Genomic DNA, 26,688 nt, shown 5'->3' with positions numbered 1-26,688 from the left:
GATTTATTTCTGAATTTTCAATTTTATTCTATTAGCTATCCTAATGCTAGTACTACACTGTCTTAATTATTGTAGCTTTATAGTAAGTTTGAAATCTGGAAGTTTGAGTCCTTCAACTTTATTCTTCTTTTACAAAAGATTGTTTTGGCTATTCTGGGTCTCTTGAGTTTCCATATGAATTTTGGGATCAGCTTGTCAATTTCTGTAAATAAGTCACCTAAGAGTTTTATAGTGATTGCACTAAGTCTGTAGATAAATATTGTCAACTTAACACATTGTCTCCCAATTCATTGACAAGACATGTTTTTCAGCTTATTCAGATCTTCTTTGTGTTTTGTAATTTTCAGAGTATAAATTTTATATTTCCTAAATTTATTCCTTTTGTTCTTTCTGATGTGCTTTTAAATGGAATTTAAATTTTTAATTTCATCTTCAATTGCTCATTGCTATTGTATAGAAATACAACTGGTTTTTGTATATTGATCTTATATTCTATAACCTTGTTCAACTCACTAGTTTCAACAGATTTTTAGTGGTTTCCTTAGGATTTTCAATATATAGTTGACCTTTGAACTACATGTGTTTGAACTACGTGAGTACTCTTATATGTGGATTTTTTTTTCAATAAATACTATAAATGTATTTTTTCTTCCTTATGATTTTCTTAACATTTTCTTTTCTTTAGCTTTCTTCATTGTAAGGGTACAGTACTAGTTTATAAAACACATACATACAAAATGTGTTAATCAGTAGTTTGTTATCAGTAAGACTTCTGGTCAACAGTAGGCTATTAGTAGTTAATTTTGGGGGAACTCAAAAGTTATATTCAGATTTTTTACTGCATAAGGGGTCAGCACCTCTAACTTCCATGTTGTTCAAAGGTTAACTGTGCAAGATCATGTCATCTTTGGATAAAGATAGACCTACTTCTTCCTTTCCTATCTCAATGTATTTTATTTCTTTTTCCTGCCTAAGCCCTAGCTGGAACCTTCTGTACAGTGTTGAATAAAAAGCACTGAGAGTAGACATCCTTCTCGTGTTCCTAATCTTAGGGAGAAAGCTTTGTCTTTCTTAATTACAGCATTGTATTAGGTGTAGTTTTTTCATGCATGCCTTTTATTTAGGTTTATGAAATTAATCTCTATTCCCAGTTTGTTAAATGTTTTTATCGTCAAGGAGTGTTGGATTTTATCAGATGTTCCTTTCTGTCTGTTGAGAATGCTCATATGGTTTTTGTCCATTATTCTATTAATATGTAGTATATTATATTAGTTTGATTTTCTGATGGTAAGTCAACCTTGCATTCCTGGGATCAATTCCACCTAGCTGTGTTGTATAGTCCTTTATATATGTTGCTGAATAGGTTTTCTGGTATTTTTGTTGAGGATATTTGTTTTATATTCATAAGAGATATTGCTCTATAGTTTTTTGGTTTATTTGTCTGACTTTGGTATCATAGAATACATTGGAAAGTGTTCTCTTCTAATTTTTGGGAGGCTGTGAAGAATTGGTATTAATTCTTCTTTATATGTTTGGTAAATTTTATCAGCACATCTATATGGAACTAGGCTTTATTTCTTATACAGTTTTTAAAAATTACTATTTAATCTCTTGTTAAAAATGTCTTCACATTTTCAATTTTGTCTTGAGTCAATTTATGTAACTTGTGTCTCTCTAGAAATTTGTCGATTTCATTCAGTAACTTCATTCATTGGCATACAATTGTTCATAGTATTATTTAATTTTTTTTCTGTAAAGTCAATAGTAATGGCCTGTCTTTCACTGCTGATTTTAGTAATGTTTGAGAGTCTCCTCGCTCCTTTGTTTGTTTGTTTGTTTGTTTGTTTGTTTGTTGGGGGGGGGGAGCGTTTTGGTTAACCCAGCTAAAGTTTTGTCTATTTTGTTGAGCTCAAAGAACCAACTTTTGGTTTCATTGATTTTCTCTATTGTTTCATTAATTTCCATTGTACTCTATGATTTCTTTCCTTCTGCTTGCTTTAGCTTGTTCTTTTTCTGCTGTCTTAAGGTAGAAAGTTAGATTATTGATTTGAAATCTTTTGTAATATAGGTGTTTACAGGTATAAATTTACCTTTAAGTGCTGCTTTAACTGAATCCCATGTGATTTATTCTTTGATTCATAGGTTAAGATTGTGTTAATTTCCATATACTTGTGAATTTCCCAAATTTCTTTCTGTTATTGACTTCTAAAATCATTGCATTATATTCAGAGAACATTCTTTATATAATTTAAATCTGTTTAAGTTTCTAGGGACTTGTTTTATGATCTATTTTATGTTCTATCCTGGGGGAATGTCTTATGTGTATTTGAGAACAACGTGTATGCTGTTGTTGGATACATTGTTCTATAGAAATGTTAGATTAGAGTGTTATTCCGCTCTTCTTGTTTTGTTGATCTTCTTTCTAGTTTGTTATTCCCATTATTGAATGTGAGATGTTCCGTTCTCCAACCATGATAGTTGAAATGTCTGTTTCTCCCATCATTTATATCAGTTTGTGCTTCATGTATATTAATGCTTTATTGTTAGTAGCAGATACATTTATAATTGTTATATCTTCTGATGGATTGACCCTTTTATCATAAAATGGCCCTTCTCATGCCTATCTCTTTTGTTTGATATTAGTATAGACATGAGGTTTCTTATGGTTGCTGTTTGTGTGGTGTATCCTTTTCTACCCTTTTACTTTCAACCTATTTGAAGCTAAGTGTGTCTCCTTTAGATTACATACAGGTAGGTGTTATTTTTACCTGATCTGCCTTTGACATGATTGTTTAATGCAATCACACTTAATTGTATTATTGGTGTAGTTGGATTTATATTTGCCATTTTACTTTTTTTTCTATGATTCATGTCTTTTGTGTTTCTCTGTTCCTCCTTTACTTCTTTGCTTTGTATTAAGTGAATATTTTCTGGTGTAACATTTTTAATTCCTTTAATGATTTTTTCACTTATTTTGAATTTTTTTCTTTGTGCTTATTTTATGGCATATACATCTTATCAGAATCTACTTATAATTTATGCTAATTCCAGTGAGCTATAGAAAGATTACTCCTATGTAACCCCATTCCCTTTTGTGCTATTGTTACATATGTGATGTCTATATATATATGTTACAAACCCACTGCCATACTGTTATAATTATTACTTTATATAATTTTGTCATTAAAAGAAGGTGAGAGAACAGATATATATATATATCTTATTAATCTTCATATTTACATATTTACAAATTCATAAATACATTTCTGTTTCTCTTCAATTTGTTCTAAATCAGACCTTTCCTCAGATATTTCCAAACAATGTCAGCCAAAAGGATAGAGACCAGTCTCTACTTGTAGTTGTTAGTTCATGCATGGCACAACTAAGAGTTACCGTTAGCATTGCAGTCAGTGTGTGTTTATTTTGATAGTTTATTGGCAGATGGCTGAAATATCTTATTCTAATTATTTCAATATATGAATCTCAGTAATTTACAGTTCAGTCCAATTAAACTTTATATGATGGTAAAGTATTCCATATCTCTGCCATTCAGCATGGTAGTCAGTAGCCACAGGTTACTATTGAGCATTTGAAGTGCTGAATTTTTAATTAATTTGTATTGAATTTTAAATAGCCACAGCTAAAGGCTCTCATATTGGATAGTGATGGTATAATTTCAGATATACCCTTCCTTAATATTGTGATTAAACCTTCTAAGGTAGATTAAAGGGAAGAACCCAAAATCAGTGCTGATAGTTTCATGTATTATAAAATTCATGGACTGGGCTGGGGGAATATTTTTTAAAGAAGCTGTTATATGTCTAAAACCTTAAATGCAGATAGATAAAAACACCTGTGTGGGGCCATGGCCTGGGAAGCACACAAAATCCCCGGCCTCTCCTTGGGGAACCGCAGAGGACCCTGCTCTGTGCTTCTGTCTCATTGAACGCCACACAAACAGCCAGTAAGGAGGGGAGGGGTTTTTTCCTGCTGTGTGAAATCAGGAAAGGAAAAGAAGAAATCTTCAAAGCTACGATTGGAAACATTTACCTTATGCCGATAGCAGTTGAGTAAAGGGAGTGAAACCCATACTGCTCTCCACAGCAAATTTTTCAAAGCGTGTACTTGCAAAAGTTTTTAAGACTCTCACAATCCTCCCTGTAGTCTTTGAAGTAAGGAGATAGAAGCTCCTATTATCCTCACTTCTTAGTAAGGCATACCTTTCATTGCTTCCCAATACATGGTTTTCAGGTATATATTGATGAAAGCAAGGTTGCTTGTAGATAACACAGACATAAACAACATGTCTATCCCCGTGCGATAAACCATAATAAAAACAGGTTCTTTTCTTTAAAAAGAAAGAAAGAAAACAAAAAAATGTAGATGTTTAACTTCAGGTCAGTATATATTGATGCCCATTGTGGTTTTCCCTTCTCATATTAAGACATTCAGTAACATGCTTTGTTATTTAATTGTCTCACATAATGTATTACCATATCCCAGCTGCTTTCAAACATTTTTTGAAGTCCTATTCCCATTTCAATATAATGAAAGCCTGCACTGCAAAGCCTCTGACATTTAACATTTCATTTTCTCTGGGCCCACGTCAACAGTGTAATCAGGAACATAAGAAATGATCATGTTCATTCCCAACCCATCATGGGATAAAAAAAAAAAAGGATCTTAAAAATCATTTTCCCTCTCTCAGGGGAAAATGCTGCAAGAAAAGTTAAAAGTCGTGTTAGCTTAACATTGCGCATGAGAATAAAGCTCGTAGGTAAATACAGTTTCCCCCAGGTGGATTAATGCTGCCTCCTCTGTTGGTCCCCAGGTCATAGATCTGTACTGGGGAGTGGACGAAGAGGAGTGGGACAGCCCCGAGCTCCAGAAGGCCCGCATGAAGCTGCTGGAGGATTGTTTGAAAACTTCTGCAGGTCCATGTTTTGTTGTGGGTATAAAAAAACTAATGCTTTATATGAAATTGTGGATGAATGTGAGAATTCTTGCTTATTGGTGATTCTTAAGGGGCTTTTAAAATGGGGGGGGGGAATACTTGCTTTTTCTGTTTCTATTTAAAATTTTCAAGCTGTCTCCTTGCCCTCGACATGTGAGAATGAAACCCTCAGCTTTCCGTAAGAGGTACTGCAAATAAACGGTGAATAATTTGAACTGGGAATGGGAAGGATGACTTGGGCTTGACAAATTTCCACAGTGCCAGTGATCAGCAATAGGGATTACTATATCAGTCCTGCAATAATAATCCCAGATATTCTTATATTGTATAATGTATTTAATCATAGCATCTCTATTTCTCAGCATTAGAATTTCTGGCATTTTATAAGCACAGTGACTGAAATGTTGTAAAAGTAAACCAAATAGGCTATGTCAGATCTGCCAACAGGAGATGATGTCCTGTAAAAAATGTTGCTTATGCAGAGATTTCCAGCTAGACGTTCACTATAAGCTACAGATTCGAGTGGGACATTATTATTAATTCATCATCATTTTCTGAACAATACCTACTCCTCTGTATAAACACAGGGTAATAAGATCAGAAGGTCAGTCTGTGGCAGGTGACAATGCAGAAACTGTCTAAAGCACCTTATCTTGTATCCAGACAAATCCTACCAGTTGACAGGGAAGTTGCCCCTTGCAACCACAGGAAGTTTTGATTCTGACAGTTGAGGGGCAAAATTACTATTGACTTCTATGAAGGAAATACCAAGTCATGCAATTAAAAGCTTGGTTCAATGTATCAACACAAGTGCTTTTAATATTTATTTGCATATCCATCTGTATTCAGCTCCACAGAGGATCAAGATGACAGAGATACCAGAAACCTGACCAGTTGATTAAGTCCTTACCAGAAATAATAAAGTACATGAAAGTTCTTACATTTTTAGTATCAGTAAATGAATAAATTATTCATTTTTCACCAACTACTTACTAAAAGCTACTCTGCACCAGGGGCTGCTCTCGGTGCTGGGGGCATGGTAGGTTGACCTAAATGCTGTAGTCATTTTGTGGGCCAGTTTTATATGATTTAACCTTAGAACCGAACTTAGAAAGTAAAACATTCTGCCCTCACAGAGCTTGCATTCTCATGTATGGGTGAGGGGAGAGTGCAAGCAAATATCAAAGGAGTAAGTCAAAGAAGCAAGTTAGCCCTAACCGGTTTGGCTCAGAGGATAGAGCATCAGCCTGTGGACTGAAGGGTCCCAGGTTCGATTCCGGTCAAGGGCATGTATCATGGTTGCAGGCACATCCGCAGTAGGGAGTGTGCAGGAGGCAGCTGATCAATGTTTCTAACTCTCTATCCGTCTCCCTTCCTCTCTGTAAAAAATCAATAAAATATACATATTTTTTTAAAAAAGAAACAAGTCAGGTGGTGAGAAGTGCTGTGGAGAGAAATACAGAAAGGAGGGAAGAGAGGGAACAGCAGGGATGCAAGAGGTTTTCAGTAGAGGAGGTGGGGACGGCCTCCCTCAGAAGGTGACGTTGGAAGGGAGGTAGAAAGAGAGTTGGGAAAGAAGCCAGTGGATATTCAGACAGAGCCTTCCAGGGAGAGGAGTTGGGAATATGATTGGCATGTTCAGGGACCAGTAAGCAGGACGGTAAGTGTGCCTGGAGCTGTAAGAGCAAAAAAGAAGAGCATGGGGCTGCAGACCATATCATGGGCTTTATCATCTCAAAGTTGGCTGTAAAGATAAAACTTTTACTTTGAATGACATGAGAATCCCGAGTGTTTTGAGCAGAGTACTAAAATGATCTGACATGTTTCAGGCCTCCCATGGATCCTGCGTGTATGGCAGAAGGCAGAGCAGGGAGCCCCATTAGAAAGCTGATGTAATAAGCCAAGCAGTACACACACATGGTTTAGGACAGGCTGAAAAATGGACATGTGAAAACAGCACCTTGTGGTCTGAACAGAACACAAAAGGTCCTGAAAGCCATGTTAGCAATCTGAAGAGCTTTTCTGTTTCTATTTAAAATTTTCAAGCTGTGGCAGAGGAATGAAGACTTTTCCATGGACAAGTCTTGAGAAGATAGAACTAGGGCCAGTGGATGGAAATATATACAAGGAGACAGATGTCAGCTCCAGGTGAAGAAATCAGAGGGTGTCACACTCTCTCAGGTTTTAGGGTCATGTATCCCTGAGTCCTGACGAACAAGTCATAGCTGTGTGACTTAAACGAGTTTCTTTACCACCCTAAGCCTTGGTTTCCTTATCTGTAAAACGGAGATGATGATAATAGTTATGTACCTTCCGGGGTCATTCTGAGGATGAAATGAAATTACAGGGCTCTTACGGTGTCTCACATAGAGTAACCCACAATAAGTGCTGGTTGTTTTTTGCTGATGGAATCACCTGCCTCAGATTGTAATGACTGTGTCACCAACAAAGTTGTCAGTAAAGTAGAGACTGCAAACCACCCTGGCAGGGAGTGGTGCTATAGGGGAGATGCAGACATTGGAAGGCAAGTGGGAACGGATTTCATGCTTAGAAAGCCTGGTTTGGGAGGTCACAAGTGCTGTGGGGATGCCCTGGGGATCTCATTTGCTATGACCTCCATAGCGCTACCCTGATCCTGCCTCAGAAATTCAGGAACAAGAGAGACATTCTCCCCCTTTGATCACCCTCTAGTGTGTTATACCCAAACTAACCATGGCCATTAATTCCAACAGTCTGCTGGCAGCGGGGGTGAATAATTTGAAGACTTTGCAAGCTTCTGCAGCTTCTGAGAGTAAAGGTTAACTGATAGAACATCAGTAACAACTTTATTGAGCATAAAGAAATCATTTATCCCTCATTCTGCTCCCTGTTACATGATGAAACTCATGGCAACCATGAAGACTCCCTGTGGCTAGAACTAGGATTGTTCACCCCAGTGATTCTAAATCACCCAAGGCTAATCTCACTGCTCATAGGGGAAAGTACTGCTCTGAAGGCCTTTCTTGTTGTAGCTATGGTAACAGTGCGCATACATGTGTCGCTTTTGAGCTCCAACCTCCTTGCCCAGTGCTCCCTTGGGATAGTTCTGGAAGTCATAATGACCCCTGCAGGCGGCCAAACATGGCATGTTACTTCACTTGATGGTAAAGTTATTGGCGAGAAAACTCACCCTTGCTGGATGAATAAATGTTTTTATATCTTCAGAGGCTTCACAGATATTAGCTCTTATGTTAGATACAAATAAATTCAGGACCAAACAAAGCTTTCATTTTAAAGTGCCCAGGGAATTGGGATCCAAAGGGAACTTGGACTTAAATCTTTCATGTGCTTGGCTTTTCTTAACTTCCCCTTCTACAATTTGTGGTTTGGCCTGTGGCCCAAGGTCCTAGAGACATGCCAGCTGTGCCTGCTGATCCTGGCCAGTGGTTTGAACACATGCTTTTTGGTCACAAGGCGGAGAGAGTTATGGAGTAAGGTACCCAGACATGTGTCCAGGTTTCACTCTCAGAGAATTAACTCATGAGACATTTCATACTGAGAACACATCATCTCTACTAGGGAAGAACAGAACTTGTAGACGTGTGTAAAACAAACATAGTGGAAAAGACCAGAAATTTTATTTCACAACCTGAGTTAAAGCCCTGGTCCTGATAGGGCAGGTCACTGACCTCACCATGCATTACTGACCACATCCATGAAATGGGGAAATAATAACAGTTACACTAAAAGTAAAAGTAAATGTTGAGCAAATATCAAGGAAATATCAAGGGTTTGTTGTGGGATCTATGTGAGAGTTCTTTGTAAACTATACAGTGCTACACAATCATTAGTTGTTATTAAATTACTAGAGGCCCTGTGCACAAAATTCATGCATGGGTATGGTCCCTAGGCCTGGCCAACAATCAGGTCCCATCTGCGGAGCAACTGGCAGGGCAATTGGGGGGCTCCTGTTGGCACCCACCTTGGCTGGCCTGGGACCAGCTCCTGCATTGAGTGTCTGCCCCTTGGTGGTCAGTGCACATCATAGCTATTGCCGTTTGCATATTAGGCTTTTATTATATAGGAGTAGTGGCCCGGTGCACAAAAATTTGTGCACTGGGGGGGGGGGGAATACCTCAGCCTGGCCTGTGCCCTCTCACAGTCTGGGACCCCTCGGGGGATGACCATCTGCTGGCTGAGGCCTGCTCCCCAGGGGATTGGGCCTAAGATGGCAATCAGACATCCCTCTGGCAGCCCAGCAGCCCTCGGGGGATGTCCACTTGCCAGCAGGGAACAGACCTAAGCTGCGGTCAGACATCCTTAGCGCTGCTGAGGAAGCAGGAGAGGCTCCCACCACCACCACCACTGTACTGGCAGCCATCAGCCTGGCTTCTGGCTGAGCAGAGCTCCTCCATGTGGGAGCTCACTGACCACCAGAGGGCAGCTCCTGCATTGAGCATCTGCCCCCTGGTGGTCAGTGTGTCATAGTGACCAGTCATTCCCAGTCTTTCTGCTGTTAGGGTCAGTTTGCATATTACCCTTTTACTATATAGGATAGAGGCCTGGTGCACGGGTGGGGGCCGGCTGGTTTGCCCTGAATGGTGTCCCGGATCAGGGTGGGTGTCTCGCTTGGGTGCCTGGCCAGCCTGGGTGAGGGGCTGATGGCTGTTTTCAGGCTGCCTGCACCCCCTTTAGGGTGGGGGTCCCCACTGGGGTGCCTGGTCAGCCTGGATGAGGGGCTGAGGGCTGTTTTCAGGCCGGCCAAGCCTGCAACTGAAGCTCCCAGTCTCTCCTTTTTTCTTTTTTAATTCTGGGATTTATTTACCTTCTGTACTTGAAACTTTATTGCGGCTCCAGCTCCGAGGCCGGCTGGCTGAAAGCAGGTATCTGGGGTTTGTTTAGCTTCTATAATTGCGACATTGTTGCTTAGAGTGCAGCTCAGAGCTGGGCCGCGGGTGGGGAACCTTGGCTTCTTCCATCACTGGAGCAAGCAAGCCTCCTGTTCGCTTCAGCTGCCTGGCTGCCAGCCACCATCTTGGTTGGCAGTTAATTTGCATATCACCCTGATTAGCCAATGGGAAGCATAGCAGAGGTATGGTTAATTACCATGTTTGTCTATTATTAGATAGGATGATTTAAGTTATTTCAAATGAGAATAAAATATTATTCATACTGGACATTTATGTGATACTGGAAATTTTTTTCCTTTAGAAAAGTTGATAGGCTAAATGTAAAAAGTATTAAGAGATGATTCAGACAGTCAAAAATTAAAGTCATATATCCCCTTTTATTCCCATTGACCCCTTTCAATAATAAAGATTTAATTGAAAAAAATTATACTATACAGTTTTGTAAAATGCTTTTTAAAGTTAAAAATTAAAGTCAAATAAAGGGTTTCTGAGTTCATTCTTAACAAACATCCTAAAATGTAGAGTATGAATTGGCTAGATATGAATTTGCTGGAATTCACTTAGTAAGACCTTTACCTCTTCCCAAGGAAGGATTTTTGACCAGGATTTGGACTCGCACCTGAGTCCAAAGTCACACTCCACTTCTCTTAGGTGCAGCGAATTGCCTCTGCTTCACAGTATGGGAAGTTCAGTAGAATCTTCTCCACCAACCAGTCCCACCCACTTAGTCCATAAAAAAAAAAAAATCCTTGTGAGGGGGCAGGGACTATTGCCTTTTGGAGAGAGCAAATTCCATGTAAATGCTCCCTACCACATCCCCGTCCATCTTTTTGAGGTGTGTTTAGGGGGAGAGGGGCTTTTCTTCACATCCCTTCACATTTGGAGTCCCCCAAAAGACTTGCTTGTGGAGTGTGAGCATTGACCCTGGACCTTGAGCAAAGTTCTGCCTCTTGGCAGAAGTTGATAACAGCAAGTGCTCAGCTGGCTTGAAGAATTGGAGTTTGAAAGCTTAGTTGTAGCATTGAGAGAGCTGCCCTAGTGTGTATGAGCTCCAGGGGGTCCAGACAGTGTCTCACTACATTCCTTCAGTCCACAGTGTAGATGATGCAGGGGTTTACTGAAGGCAAGGCCCTGGCAGGCTACCTTAGGAGATTGAAGCCAGGCCTTTGTACCCATTAACAGGGGCACTAGTAACCACTGCCCAAGACAGGTAAGAGATTCAGTGACTTCGCATTCAGAGGGGCATTCACCAAGTATTTGAGTCAGGACAAAGGAAATGCTGCCTGCCATGTTTGACAATTCTCAGAAGTCACAGGGAACCAAAACCTGTTTAGCATCCTCATTGGGGCTACCAGATCACACAGATGTAAACAGACTTAATTTGTCAGCCTTGGAGAATTAGCCAAGACCAAGAGTGGGAGTACTGCCATCATTCTTACCTGAGTGTCAGTAGACACCAAAGCAGACTTATGTCCCTACCCCCCAATACATACACACACACACACACACACACACACACACACACACACTGCCATCAGTGGCACAGATGGCATGGGACAAAGAGCAGACCATGCTTTTGCCTACCATGGACAGCTCCTGGTAGCTACACTTAAGACCATTATGCAAAGTGGGAAGAAGGAAGCTAAGATATCCATATTTTTGGACTGAGCTAGATTTTAAACCATAAATATGAAAACTTTGAAGGGACTGGACTGAGAAATCTATCATGATTCAGCAAGTTTAAGTTTTCCCCTCGGCACAAGAGTAAAGATAAGACAAAGTATAAAGTCCTTAGAAGTTCCTGGTAAAAACTAAACCACTCCATATTTGTACTTCACTGTATGACATACTGAATTAAAACTATAGCCTATAGATTAGTTTTTATCACCCAACTGTGTCACCGCTCTCCTTCAGTGTTAAATTATGCCTACTTGAAAGTTCAGGTTTCATTTAGATTCTTTCTTTAAATAATTTTCAGTTCGAGAAAATTGTACAGTGAGAGTTCTTAAATCACTTAATTTAAAGAAAGAAATACCGTATTTTTGTAACAGTTGAGCTTTGGAAAATATTTCATTTTATTCACAATTCAATATATAATTGATTTGCCATTTTAGGTATACTAAGTAAATACAGACAAAAAAATTAATACAAGTGTTTAATCTTGGTTTGACTAACAAAATGTCCAGATATTTTTGTATGATTTAGTTCTCACATTCCTAAGTACAGGTTTACTAAGCAAAATGTACTAAAATGGGAAAATCATAATTGATTTAAACTGAAAATCACCTAAATTAAATAATATACATTTTAAGTCTTTATTCAAAAATGTAAATAAAAATTAATCTAAAGCCTCATATTTTCCAGATGTACTTCAAAGAGCTGAAACAAATATTTTTTACATATAAAATTAAGCCTCTTCTAGTTGAAATCAACAGTCATCAAAGTTCTGAAATAGGTTCCAATTAGGTTCCCATAATAAATTTGTTCCAAAATAAATTACTTATCACCAGAAGTTAGAATGGGCAAACATTGAAAACTATTGTTGAAAAGAAAGCTATTTATCACTGGCAAGAGCCAAGAGAGAGCCATTTAGTTTAATGGTGGCTAATATTTAAAGTATTTCCACAATAAGTTTTTATTAATACATAAGCCATTGTTTCACAGTTCACATAATACAGCATATTTTTGTGTGGTAAAAGGAATTATGGAGAAAAATTGAACTGGAGAACAATTAAACTTTAAAATTTAATTTGAAAGAAAAATGTTCACTTAAGACTATAGTCCTAAGAACATCTGCTTCTGAGTAAAACTGCAACAACTTTAAAAAAATAAATTATAAATATCCTATTTTTAAAGAGATAATAGAGCTGTAGAGACAAAAATGATTAGACAAATTTAATTTCCAGAGACAAGAGTCCTTTCTTGGTGAGCTGGCTTTATAGGTAGAAGAGTCCCGAAAACATCAACAGTTTTCTCCGTTAGATATTTGCTGAGCATTGGGCAACATAGGATGGTAGAAATCTGAGATAGAAAACCCGAATAAAGTCTTCAACAATCTTGATATTTAGTAGGGGACAAAGTTCACTGGAACCTAACATGAGTATTCAACAAGTATTACCATTGAAACATTTTTATTCAAAGTAAACTAAATCCAACTAAAACTGCAACCAGTTGTATGCATTTCAGATACTGAAGGAACTAGCCCCTTGCCCTGTCAGTCAGCATGGGAAAAGGAACTCTTAAAAAACATCTCCTTGAAATACAATGCCCAGAATACAATGGAAATCACAAGACATGCAAAGAAACAAGAAAATATGATTAGAGGAACCAAGATGGTGGCGTAGGTAAACGCCTGTACTCGCCACCTCCCACAACCACATCAAAATTACAACTGAAATACAGAACAACCATCACCCAGAATCCCCGGAAAGCTGGCTGAATGGAAGTAAGTCCTACAACTAGAGAAGTTAAGAAGAAAGCACACAGAGTGGTAGGAGGTGTGCAGGCTGGTCCGGCACCCACCTGTGCTGCTTTTTTAATCAGGAGGGAGATCCTCTCTGCAGAGGCCACCTGTGAGGAGCAAGGGGTCCCAGCCCCACACCAGAAGCCCAGCCCAGGGTCCCAGAGCTAGGAAGCGAAGTCCCCATAACTACAAGCCGTAAAACCCAGGGCAGATTGGAGCCCAGTGGCACAGAGGCTGCTGGAGACCCAGCTGTTCCTCTTAAAAGGTCAGTGCAGGAACTGAACTTACAAGGTCCTACTTCCTTCCGCTCCCTCTCAGCTCCAGCACCAGAGCGAGGCTCTAGGGGATCCAGACACATAGTATGAGGAACTGGGTTGTCTGGCATTGGGGCAGGAACTCGGGGGCAGCTTTCTCCCACATGGAGGTGCTCGCAGGGATCATTGTTTCTATGGCAGGACCTCCTTGGTCGCAGGGCTAACTGGCTGCCATTTCTGTTTGCTCCACCCTGGTGATTCCCTAAGACCCCACCTCATCCAACTTACAACCCCACCCAAGCTGGGTGCAGTGGCTTTTGCATATGAGTGGCCTGTCTTTGCTCAGGCTAAAATCAAACAAACTGCAGCTGGGTTAGGGAGCCCCAAACATATCAATAAAAGGCCCAAGACCCGGCACCAGCACCAGCCTGCCTAGCTTCATAGCTGGGCCTCGTCTGGGCACAAAGAGGAGGAATCTGAAGATCTCTCTGTAACTCCTGCTGGGTGGCCCCAGGCAGTGGCTGACTTTGCACCTCCCTGGAGACCCAAGAGCCAGTGCACCCATTGGTCAGTGCCAGACCATACCAGATTACAACTCTACACATCCATAAGCACACACTCAAGGGGCAGACTCAGTGAGCACCAAAGCCCCACTGAAGCAAGTCCTGCCCCATAGCGGCGTCTCCTACATAGCAGCTCTCCCACTGTAGTCACAGGTGGTCCTCTCTCCCACTCCCTTCCTCTCTGAAATCAATAAAAATATTCTTAAATTAAAAAACAAGAGATCATATTAAATTCTTGCTCTGACCTCAGTGGGATTAAAAACTAAAAAAACAATGGAAAGATAACATAATCTCCAATATATGGATGTTAAGCAACAGAGTTATAAATGAACTATGTGTCTAAGAACTATCACAAGGTAAATTTTTAAAACGTTAGAACTGAACTAAAATAAAAATACAATGTACGAAAATGTGTGGGATTCAGCTAAAGTCGTGCTTAGAGAGAGAGAAAAAAAAACACAGAAGAAAATGCATAGTTTTAAATGTAAGAAAAGGAGAGAGTTTGAAAATTAATGATGTTATTGTCCATCTCAAGAGGCTAGAAAAAGAAGAGGAAATTAAACCTAAAGAGATTAGGAGGAAAAGGCACATTCATCAGAAGCAATGGCTTCTAAAACACTTTCAAAGATTCTGAGTACTGTTTGTACCTCAAAGACTAAAGGATGATAGGGCTTTAGAGCTGGAAAGAGCCTTGAGATCATCAAGTAATGAAGTAGTTAAAAATTCTACATTTTACAAGGTAGAATTTGAGACCCAAAGAAGTGAAGGAATCCAGTATTTTCTGAACTCTTAGATATGGCCAGTGCTGGGCTGAAAACTTTCTATGTAGTATTTCTTATACCAACCCACTGGGGCTGATATTTTTTTCATTTTTATCAGTAAGGATGCTGAGACTTACACCGTTTCTGTAATTTTCCTAAAGTCTTAAAATGATAAGAATTGGAGCCAGGATTCCAACGTGGGTCTCTTTAATTCCAAAGCCCCTAATTTTCCTACCACAAGACCCAAATGGTTGAACTAGGGACCATTGTGAGGTCTGGAACCCAAGTCCGTTTCTTCCTGTCTGTCTGTTCTTCCTCTACTAAAGCACCGCAAGTGTACCATCATGTCCTGTTTCATGTTGTGTGGAATTCTGTAACCATTGGTCTAGCGTGCAGTGTACTTTTCTCCAATGGGGAATGGAGCTGTGTTGCCCTCGGCTTTATTAAAATAGCTTAGGCCAGCCATTAAATTATATGATAAGCTTCAACTTCTTAATTTCCCTAGACAGAGAAACTTGAAGCTGCCAAAAATCTGTGCTTGGAAATACCACACATGCAAACTGTGAAAACAACGTAAAGGTTTCATAGATACTATTTCCCCCCTCATGCCTACCCTGTATCTACTCACAGTACGAGGTCCAGGTCTACTATGTTTTGATATACTACTATATCTGGACCTTGTACTGTTTCCATGTGGGTCTGGAAATGCACATTTTACAGTGTTGTTCAATAGAATAACCAGCAAATCAATGTCGTGCCTACCGTGTGTCAGATTATGCTGTTCTCTGAGTAATACCCAAGTTCTTTGTGCTTGTGGGTACAAAAGTAAGTAACTTCTATCTCTGCCCTCTTAAGCACCTACCTAAACACAGAGAGAGAGGTGTGTGTGCAGTTAAATAGGATACAGTTTGACCAATGCAATAAGATGGTGTTATGCAAGTGCTGTGGGAGCCAAATGGAGACAGTGACTCTCCATTTTATTCAGACTTCCTCCACCATTCTGAAAAGACCTCCAGAGGATGTGGTGTTGGCACTGAAATTAGAAGAACTGAGAACTTTCCATCTGTAGATCTAGAGCAGGGGGTGGTGGGATGGTGCCATGATTGTCCCAAGACCAGTAGTTCCTGAATTAGTTAGAAAACAGGGCATTGGGGAACAAGAGGCCAGACATGTCGTTTGAGGCCCATTTCAGCTGCCACTTGGTAGCAGTGAGGAGAACTCACTGTTGAGATTTGTAACTCTGGAGGCAGCATTGTGAAGAGGCAAGAGGTGAGACGCCTAACTAGGAGCCCAGCTAATGTCATGATCCAGGCAAAAGATAATCCAGAGTGATGAGAGGTGAAACGCAGAGGTGGGCATGGATTAGAGACAGTTAAGAAATAGAATTGCCCAGCTGGCATGGCTCAGTGCTTGAGTCATGAACCTGGAGGTCACAGTTCAATTCCTGGTCAGGGCACATGCCTGGGTTTCAGGCTTGGTCCCCAGGAGGGGCCATGCAGGAGGCAGCTGATCAATGATTCTCTCTCATCACTAATGTTTCTCTCTCTCCTCTCCCTTCCTCTCTGAAATCAATAAAAATATTTTTTTAAAAAAAAAGAAATAGAATTGATGTTGACTATTAAAATGTCGGGGGGAGGGGGTAAGGCTCTGGCCAGGCGGGTCAGTTGGTTGGAGCTTTGTCCCATACACCAAAAGGCTGTGGTTTTATTCCCAGTCAGGGCACATACCTGGGTTATGGGTTTGATCAACCAGTAGGGGCATGTACGAGAGGCAAATGATCTGTGTTTCTCTCACATCGATGTTTCTGTCCTTCTCTCTCTCTCTCTTCCTCTCTTCCTAAAAATCAATAAAAACATATTCTCGGGTGAGGATTAAAAAAAAGTGGGGGTGGCTTTCTGTCTTGTGAAGACACAGTGAGAAGTTGGCAGTTCGCAACCAGAACCTCCATACTGGCACCCTGATCTCAGACTTCCGGCCTTCAGAACTGTTAGAAATAAATTTCTGTTGTTTAACTTAAATTAAAAATTTAAAAAGTGGGGGGTAAGGAATAGGATGAGTCAAAGGTGATTATGTTAAAACCAGGTATGAGCTCTTCCACCCATCCCATATACACACAAAAACACCTGTTATAGAGTAACCCATAATCCAGGTTTACAAACCATAATTATTTTGCTCAAAATAAAATCTGTATTAACCCACAAGCATGTGTAGTATTCTTCACTACTCGCAATCTCTGCATTTTCTTTCTCATTCTTTTCTACCCGGCAGTATGGGAGGAGAGTGAAACCAGGAGTGCATAAGGGGCGAGGTGGATTGCAAAATCAGTGTGGACCATTACAATTCTAGGACACTTCCCTTACCAGTTTTCACTTTCAAGAAGAAAAGAATCGGGGACAGACCGATTTTGTAGACGTCTGTCATGGGCAAATGCATATCCAGTGCTGGGAGTGGAGGTCAGAACAGGCGTTCTCCCAGCTTGGCAGTATGTACAGACATGGGACAGTTTTGTAGACTTCTCTGTCTCACGGCTCCGTCTGTATTCTCAGCTGTGCATCGCAGCCCCAGGAGGACCAGGAGGCCCTTCTCTTCTTCCTGCTCTTTCTCTGCCTTTCTTAGCACCTGAGATGCTGGAGGATGTGCAGACCAAGTTGTGGCAATGACCTTTGCTCCTGACCCTTTTCTTGCTTTGCTGTAAGTTGCAAAACCATCTTCCCAGCCCTTCTGCAGGTAGGAACTAAATAGTTCAGAGCAATTTAAGTATTTCAGCATTTTTAATTATTTAAACACTAGAGACCCAATGCACGAAATTCGTGCACTGGTAGGGTGCATAGCAGCTGCCGGGTTCTCCTTCCCTTCCCCCAGCTGCCTGCTGCCACTGCCACCACCGCCGCTGGCCAGGGCCTCCCTCCCTGCCCCTGGCTGCCTGCAGCTGCTGCCAGCTGGGTTCTCCCTTCCTTCCCCCGGTGGCCACTGCTGGTCAAACTCCCAGACGACCTCCCCGTTGAGGGGACAATTTGCATACTACCCTTTTATGATATAGGATGGTATCTCTGATTGTAGAAGAGGTAATAGTTTTTACTATTTAACTTGGGGAAAGGGAATCTGCTTAATTTTACTTAGTTCAGTGTTTATACATTGTCTATTATACAAGAACATATTGTTAATAATGGATGCTTTGGGTTTGTAAACCTATCAAGATTAGCGTTTCTAGACTAGAATAAAATATTCATATACCACCAGCAATATTACACATAAAAATGTATCTCTCTATGAAAATGCATGAATAACGGTGCTTTCCCTTAACTATAAAATTATTTTCTTGATCAAAAATGGGTTCAGGCTTCTGGATTTTTACCTGGCCTTGGAAGAGGCAGCTGATGAGGCACGCGGAAGAGGCTTTAAACTGTGTCCCTGTGAAAATGGATATTAACTGGGCTCCAACTTGAATCAGTAAGAAATACAGAGGTGACCCTGATTAACCAACAGCAGGGAAGCCGGTGCATCTTAATTACTTACAGCAGTCTCAGTGAAGGCCTGGACTCAACTTTTTCCAAAATGTAGCAGCTGAGGTAAGCATAGGAAGTCCAGAAGAGCCATTAAATCCATCTCTAACCTCATTTCTTTAAGACAGGAAGAATAGTAATACTAAAGCTTAATTATAAAATGGTCAGCTTAGTGTTAGTTTTTACTAGTTTTGTAACTATGTTATCTGGTATGGACAAACCTACAGATTAATTGTTTAGTCTACCTGTGGGACCCTACACAGGGGAAACTGAGGTTCTTGCTACGCCTCCCCCATGGACTGTCACACTTACCTTTACTTTCCTATTAATCATAATCACTGTGTTTTCTCATTTCCTCTTAATAGATGGCCAAAATAGACTTTCGAGTAGTTTCTTTAATCAAGGTCAGATGGGAAGCTGTTCCTGTTAATGTTTAGAAACAATGTGATAATTATTTTTGCTCCTCTTCTTGTTAAATTGAGAAGAGGAGTTGATCAACACACAAATGGACAGAGATCAGGACCAAGAGCAAGCCAGACCTCCTGTATATTCACCAATATCTAGTTTGGGGCTTGGGGGGTGCAGGGGGGACAGGCTTTTGAAAAACATTTTACAGATTTAAAAAAATGAATAAGAAGAAAAGGATGTATCTGAAAATGATTTGCTACAGGAAACAAAAGACTAGAAAACATGTTGGCATCTCAGTAGCACGCAGAAGACTCTTTTGAGGCTAAAAATCGTATATGATGAGAACAGACTAATGCGGGGGAAAACCTAAATGGTAATGGGTGACTTACAAGGAAAACCAAGAAGAGTATGAACACAGAAAAAATCGTCATTGATACAGGGAATAAACATGGTTTTGAGATACAGGGCAGCCAATGGAATCCCACCCTAGAATTACAGGTATTTCCAGGGAAAACACTAGGGTCAGAAGCAATAATCAGAAACATAATTGGAGGGGAAAATTCTGGACAAATGATTTTTACTAACAAAGACAAAACAGGGAAAACACATAAAAGGCAAAATTAGGAATAAAAAGGTGATTTAGCCACAGATACAGAAATAATATCAGCAACAACGCTAACACATGGCGCTGACTAGGTACCATGCATCGAAGTTACATACATACACAAATTTTAAAGTTATATCACAAGTAAGCTTTGCAAATGAAAAGAGAACACTATGTAAAACTTGATGCTGAGAAAGTTTCAAGACTGGATGATATAATTTTCTGAGAAGTGTTTAATATCAAAATAGATTGAAGAAGATTCAGATAAGTGGATAGTTGTAAAAGAACTTGAAGTTTCACCAAAGCATAACTTAGAAAAGTAAGCTTCCTCTTACTTTTGAAAAAATAGGCAAAGTGGTATTATCTTTGTCTTCTAAACTTTCAAGGAGCGTGGCCTCATGCTGAATAAATCGTTCCATTGTGAAGACAGACAAAGCCATCTTATAAAAGCCATCTTATTCACTTTCCAAGCTAGCATAATCCTGACCCCAAACCTGAGGGAGCACAAAAACTAATGCTCCTTGATTTTAATATAGATTCAGAATTCTTTTTTTATTTTAAATCACTAAACCAAATTCAAAAGTAGGTTTAAAAAGTATCCACCATACTTAGATACTTATCCCAGGTATGTAAAAAGGATTTATTATTAGATATAACTTAATAAATGTGAAAAATACATTAATCTCAATTGATGCCAAAAAAAAGTCATTTAAGACCCATTTCTAACCAGTGATGAATTCTTTAAATTTAGCAATAGAGTCTTTCTTTGTAGTTTAAGAATGTCTACCAATATGTTAGAAACCAACTTTGTGATTACTATAAGCATGCCTATTATAAAATTAAAGTTTATTGACAGAAATTCTGAAATTACAGAAGATTATAAAGAAAAAATATATAAAAATCACACATAATCATTTCACCATCCAGAGATATTCCCCGTTAATAGTTTGCCTGTTATTTTGCACATGTGCCATGGCCCTATGCTAAGTGCTTCTCTGCATGTTCTTATTTAGTTTTAAGGGTCTTCTGTCACAGGTGTTACTGTTGTTAATCCCCATTTTCCTGACGAGACTGATGCAGAGAAAGACGACTGGTTCCATAGGTGAGATACAAACTCGGGTGACTGCTCCCTAGAATTCACTCCCAAAACCCGTGGTCAGCAAACTGCAGCTCGAGAGCCACATGCGGCTCTTTGGCCCCTTGAGTGTGGCTCTTCCTAAGCCTTAGGAGTACCCTAATTAAGTTAATAACAATGTACCTACCTATATAGTTTAAGTTTAAAAAATTTGGTTCTCAAAAGAAATTTCAGTCGTTGTACTGTTGATATTTGGCTCTGTTGACTAATGGGTTTGCCGACCACTGCAAACCATCGTGTTCCACTCTCTCTTCAGAGAACATTTTTCCAGTATTTTATCATGAGATTTCCAATGATACATGTTTTAAAATGATTGTAATGATAGTCAATCATATGGATGAGCTATATGTGTTTAAACATTGCCTACTTTTTTAAAAAAATATATTTTATTGATCTTTTACAGAGAGGAAGGGAGAGGGATAGAGAGCTAGAAACATCGATGAGAGAGAAACATCGATTGGCGGCCTCCTGCACACCCCCCACTGGGGATGTGCCCACAACCAAGGTACATGCCCTTGACCGGAATCGAACCCGGGACCTTTCAGTCCACAGGCCGATGCTCTATCCACTGAGCCAAACCAGTCAGGGCAAAACATTGCCTACTTTTAAATATGTAGGTCATTTCTCATGAATTATAAATATTAATGCATTTAAATTTTTCATATAAATTCCAACCGCCTAATCTTTTCCTTGAGGAGACACTCCAAGATGCAGAATTACTAGGGCAAAGTCTTGAATATTTGTGAACTGTCCTGATTTTCTGCTTGTTCTGTGGGAAGATTTTGTGTTTCTACCCAGAGACAGTGAGAATGCCCATCTCATGGCAGCCTCATCATCTCCGAATAGTACCTCTGTTACAAACTTTTGTAGATTTGATAGGTGAAGAATGCATATCTTATTTCACCTCTTTGGCCACTAAGAATGTTTAGGAACATTTTCATGTGTTCATTAGCCATTGGAATATTGTTGTATGACTTGCCTGTTAATTCCTGCCTCAGAGGAAGAACAGTCATTTTTGTCAAAGGCTCGGGACCTTTCAACTTTTAAGAAATAGAACATTTTAAAAAAAAGAAAAGAAATAGAACATCACTATACTGGATACATTGTTGTCACACAAAGACTGACATGAAAAGTCACCCAGTTATTCCTACGGAGCTAGGCTAATCCTGATCCCACACACCTTAATCTCACTGAACCTTAATCTCATTTTAAAGTGGTAATGTTGATGATAATACTTATTGCTTTATTGTCAGTAGTAAATAAGATAATATATGCAAAGTGTTTGTTTAGCCTCCAAATAGTAACTATTTTTAAATATTGCTCTATGCTTTCATGTCACTTACTTGGACTCTATTTGGACTTGTTTTAAAGTTTGGTATGCACGTATCATTCTCCCACAATAGATTATGAGCTCCCAGGAGGAATTTCTATCTTTGTCCTCTGTCTGTAGGAGCTAGCGAAAGCCTGATAGGAATTAGGAATACCGATCTCCTGTCTTGGGCTGAATGTGAGATTACTTCCAAGGGACACTTTGTGATTAAATGTCACAATTCCATCTAGCTAACCTCTAAAACATTGTATCATTTTCCTATTGGAGAATTTTTAAGAGTAGAAATCATCAAATGTAAGTTCTCAGAGGCAGCTTTTAGAGCTTTTACTATTTGCTCGACACTTTCTTTAGGATAGACTGAACCCCAGGCCAGTGCCATACAGGCCAAACCCCAGAGGAAATGCAAAAGCAGGGACCACCCCAATGGCTGTGACTTGATAACAAAGTGGGGACCATAGTGGGGACTTTGGCAAGTGCAGAAGTACTTGCCCTCTTCCTTTTCTTTCCCTTTTCTTTCCATTACCTCCCAATGTTCGGTGTGGTAAAACAAAAAAATGAAGACCTCAAAAGTCAACATGGTTTCTTAAATGATTTTTACTGTCAGACCAAAGTTATTAAAAAAGATCAGGGGAGAAAATATTTCCAGAATAAAATAAAGCACATTTTAAGTTAGAGCATTTTTTATAATATAAATCTATTCTTGCAAACCTGATTTTGATTATAATAATTAAGAAGATAAATTGTGTAAGGCTCTCTATGACCCAGATCCACCCCAAACTCACCCTCTACACGTATGTGCCTGTGTTTGCACCATATCCTTGTTAATAATCTTTTTATAAAATATGAACAACAATGACTTTGGTTTGAAGGACTTTAAGTGTTCTGTTACTATGCTCTGATGTCTGAATTGAAATAGAGGACATACACAACAGTTATCTTTTGCGGCAGCTTTAAGTTCAATTTTATTATCTAATCTTTCTCAAAGAGAAAAGTGAAACACGGGCCAAATAACACCCACCGGCCTCTTAGTGAAGAAAGCAGGCGGTGTGACAGGGTGCCATTTAGTTCATTGAGCTGTCATTCATTTTAGGTGGCAGTCCACAATTTCAAGGAAGTTAGGAGGGAACTTCATTTTCCCTTACAGCCCGGCTGATGCCAGACAGACCCTAGCCTGGTTTTGCCTAAGATCCTTAGGACAATTCCTCAGCCTGTTATGCAATTACCTTTCTGCTGGCTCTTGTGTTTTGCCTTATTTCCCTGAATATGTTTTTGTCTTTTGTTGTTGTTGTTTTTTTCAGTCGGAGTGACCTTTGAGTCACATGGACTTGTAATTGGGTGACTGTTGTAAAAGTGTTTTCTTTCAATATACCCCCTCTGTGTTCTCTCCAAATGTGATTTTATAAATCGTTTTTTAAAAAAGAACCTGCTTCCTCTGTAATGCTGTGCTCAACAACTGTTTTCCTTTAACATTGAGAAATTTCAAGAATTGGACATTTCGCTGAAATTCGCAAGGACATATTTGTTGCTTTAAAGCTGAGGGATTGGACATTTGCTTTTATAGCTTTTCCATTAGAAACTATAAAGCTACTGGCATCGTTTGATTTAATTTGTGTTGAGACTATAAAGCTGGAAATAATTTCCATTCACATTTTGTAACTCAACGTTCAGCCTCCTTGTATAAAGGAACACTGAAGTTTGGCAGATGCTTGCTAACTGGACTCCTTGCTGTCCTCTTCCTCCCCCCAAACACTCTTGTACTCCCCCTGTCTGGGTAATGCAGTGGAACAGCCACATGACGGGGACCGTGAACTTGCCCAATGTTTGCTGTAGTTAGGCCCCAAAAAGGGCAGCCCGTTCTGGCCCGTTCTGCAGGGTCTTCACAGGAGGAATTGCGATGGAGAAGCTAATAGAGTCGGTCAGACCTGAGCGTACCCTCTGCAGCAATGTTTCCACATTTCTAACCATTTAGTCCTCAGACAGCATGGCGAAGACGGAACTGTCATCTCCACTTCATACAGCAAACCAAGGCACAGAGAGGTTGCACGGCTTGCCCAGCATCACACCCTAAGAGAGGGAGTTGGTATCACCAACCCTTTCATTCCAGCTCTGGGGTACATTCACACTGTGCTGGGCTTTTGTTGTCTCACAAAATACATGTGGTAATACGCTTTATCACCTCATCCTTTTAGTAACCCCGGGAGATATGAAGGTTTTATTATTCTCGGTGTTCACAGAGCAAGCAGACATACAAGCAGGAAGCAGAAGTGACCAGGCCGCTAATAATTGATGAAGTTGTCTCAACCTCAGGCCTCCTGACTGCAACCCTCCTCCTCCTCCTCTCTCTCGCCCCCATCTGTGTCTCTCACGGAGGTTGTGTTTGTTTTTGTTTTGTCACGGAACAGTTGATTCCATGAAAAACTTAAACTCTCTCTTTATAAGATCAATGATGGCAGGAACTGTCCTCGCTGAAGCAAGGTGGACATGACCCTTAGCATTTCCACTTCACCACAGACGCCCCTTAAATGGCTCCATGGAACACAAGCGGGACTCCATTGCCTTATCCGATGGTATCTTTCAGAAAGGTAAAGAATGATCTTGTTTCACCTGGAAGAACTGAGTGGTCTAAGGCAGTGGTCAGCAAACTCATGAGTCAACAGAGCCAAATATCAACAGTACTTCAAAATAGACTCGCCCAGGCCGAAAACCGACTTCTGCGCATGGGCCACGAAGTTTCAATCGCACTGTACGTGCGCCCACGCGTGGTATTTTGTGGAAGAGCCACACTCAAGGGGATGAAAAGCCGCATGTAGAGCCATAGTTTGCCGACCACGGGTAAGGGAAATCAGCACGGGCAAGGCCAGAAATGACTGGAAACGGGAATAGCACAGAAGAAAAAAGCAAGCTTTTGGTAGTTGGATAGGTCTGGATTTGAACTTGGCTCTGCCACTTGTGAGCTTCAGTCTGTTGTTTTTCTGAGAAATGGGCATAAGAATTGATGCATTTCATCGAGTGCTTCTGGTGAGCCTAATCCTAAGCATTCTCTCACTTAACCTTTATAGCAAACCGATGAGATATAGGCATTATCACCCCCAATGTGTAGATGGGAAAAAATGAGGCTCAGAAAGATAAGCTAATTTTCCCAAGGTGACTAGGCTAGAAAGTTGCAGAATTTGCATTCAAATCTATATCTGTTTGACTATAAAGTCTGGCCCCTAACCTACATATGATTGGAGATATTACCTGAGGCACATAGTAGGCAGTCAGTTAGTGGCAGATTTTGTTTTAGAGAGACAGCACAGTACTTAAGAGTATGGACTTCAAATTCACGTCAGGGCTCAGATATCTGCTCTACTATTCACATAATGCGTGACCTTGGACAAATTTCTCAGTCTTTCTAGGCTGTAATTACCTCATTTATAAAACTGGAATAATGTTAGCACCTACTACACCATTTTGTGACAATCAAGGAGTTACTGGTTACTTAACACAGGGACTTACCATAATTTGCATTAAATACAGCAGATCCTTGCAAATAACAGTTGTTTTTGTTTGTTTTTCAATGTCATTTTGTTAGAATGCTGATGAGATGCTATGGGAATTTATCTCATTTATATCAATTAGCCTACGGTAAAATTGGATTCATATATTATACATTATATGTTTTGCCACAATTCCAAGAGCATATTGACAACATAAAGTGAAGAGTTATCATAAATGCTAGCTATAATTATTATTAGGAATTGTATGCAAGGAACCAGGGGCAGGAGACCAAAAAAAACCAAAAACCCCAGACTTTATATGTAGCCTATGTTATCTTATTTTGGTTTCACCAAAACTCTTATGAAGTGGTTGCTAGGTTATTTCCACTTTATAAATGATATTCTGAATTTTTAAAACTCTTCGCTGTTCTAATCTCATTCTGACAAACTAAGTTAAGGTAGATTTCCCCGTCTTGATGGAGTTCAAGTGTTAGGGGTTTAGCAGATTAGGAAAATGCCTTCTTTTTCCTGCTTAAATTCAGAACCTGTTGCGAGGTGGTTGCAGGAATCGGGTAGATGGAAATTAAAATGTCAAAATTTTATGATAAAGCTGGCTAGAGAACATAGCTTGGATTTAATGCCAAGCAAAATTGTTAACTCTTTCATGAGACAGAATGACCCACCCACTGGCCAACCTAACACCCCAGCCCCCGCCCGCACCTCTACCCCGTGAAGCCTGTCCTATGAGGAGCAAGGGAGGACATTCTGCCAGGAAGGACAGATCCCAGGAAGACAGAAGAGCTGACTCAGTTGCCATTTTTCCTCCACGTCACCGATCGGATAACTGACTCCTCCTCCCTGGGCAGTGTGAGTGACGGAGGAGAAAGGTCAGGTTGTTACTCTACTGGAACGCCTCCTAATAGAAACACCCGAGCAGGGTGTGTGAATCCCATGTAACATTCCCTGATTTGTGTCTTTTCAACTTTACGGAGTTCCACCATTAAGATTCTGGGTCATCCAGGTGTGTGCCTGCCCCCATCAGGTGAGGAAGTTTACATCTGTCAGGGCAGGACTGGCCCCAACTTCATGAGGCCCCCTCCCCCACACCGACTATTGCTTCTTTGGGTTTCCTTCCTAGACCATAACTAGACAGCTTTCATTTTATCCCCAGAAAGTTCAAAGACAGGTCAGGAATATAGAATCATGAAATGAATACCAAGGCTACTCTGAACCTAAATCCAAAATTCAGTCTGTATTCTGATTCCTATACCAAATTATGTGTAGCCACACTGGCCAACAAAGCCCCTCAGAGGTTCTGTAATGAGATTAAGAGAGCATATAGCTG

At 40.1% G+C, this 26,688-nt stretch overlaps 1 protein-coding gene across 1 annotated transcript in view; it reads left to right on the top strand.

Moving 5' to 3' along the window:
- NWD2 (NACHT and WD repeat domain containing 2) overlaps positions 1 to 26,688 on the top strand; it is a 152,149-nt gene that overhangs the window by 72,419 nt on the left and 53,042 nt on the right. Inside the window, exon 3 of the mRNA XM_059673624.1 lies at positions 4,832 to 4,948. Coding sequence (XP_059529607.1) covers positions 4,832 to 4,948 — 117 coding nt within the window. The remainder of the gene's footprint in view (positions 1 to 4,831; positions 4,949 to 26,688) is intronic.

This window comes from Myotis daubentonii, chromosome 1 (assembly GCF_963259705.1).
Source record: "Myotis daubentonii chromosome 1, mMyoDau2.1, whole genome shotgun sequence".
Taxonomy (NCBI): Eukaryota; Metazoa; Chordata; class Mammalia; order Chiroptera; family Vespertilionidae; genus Myotis; species Myotis daubentonii.
Note: the sequence above shows the minus strand (reverse complement) of the source record. Positions and strands in the feature narration are given on the sequence as shown.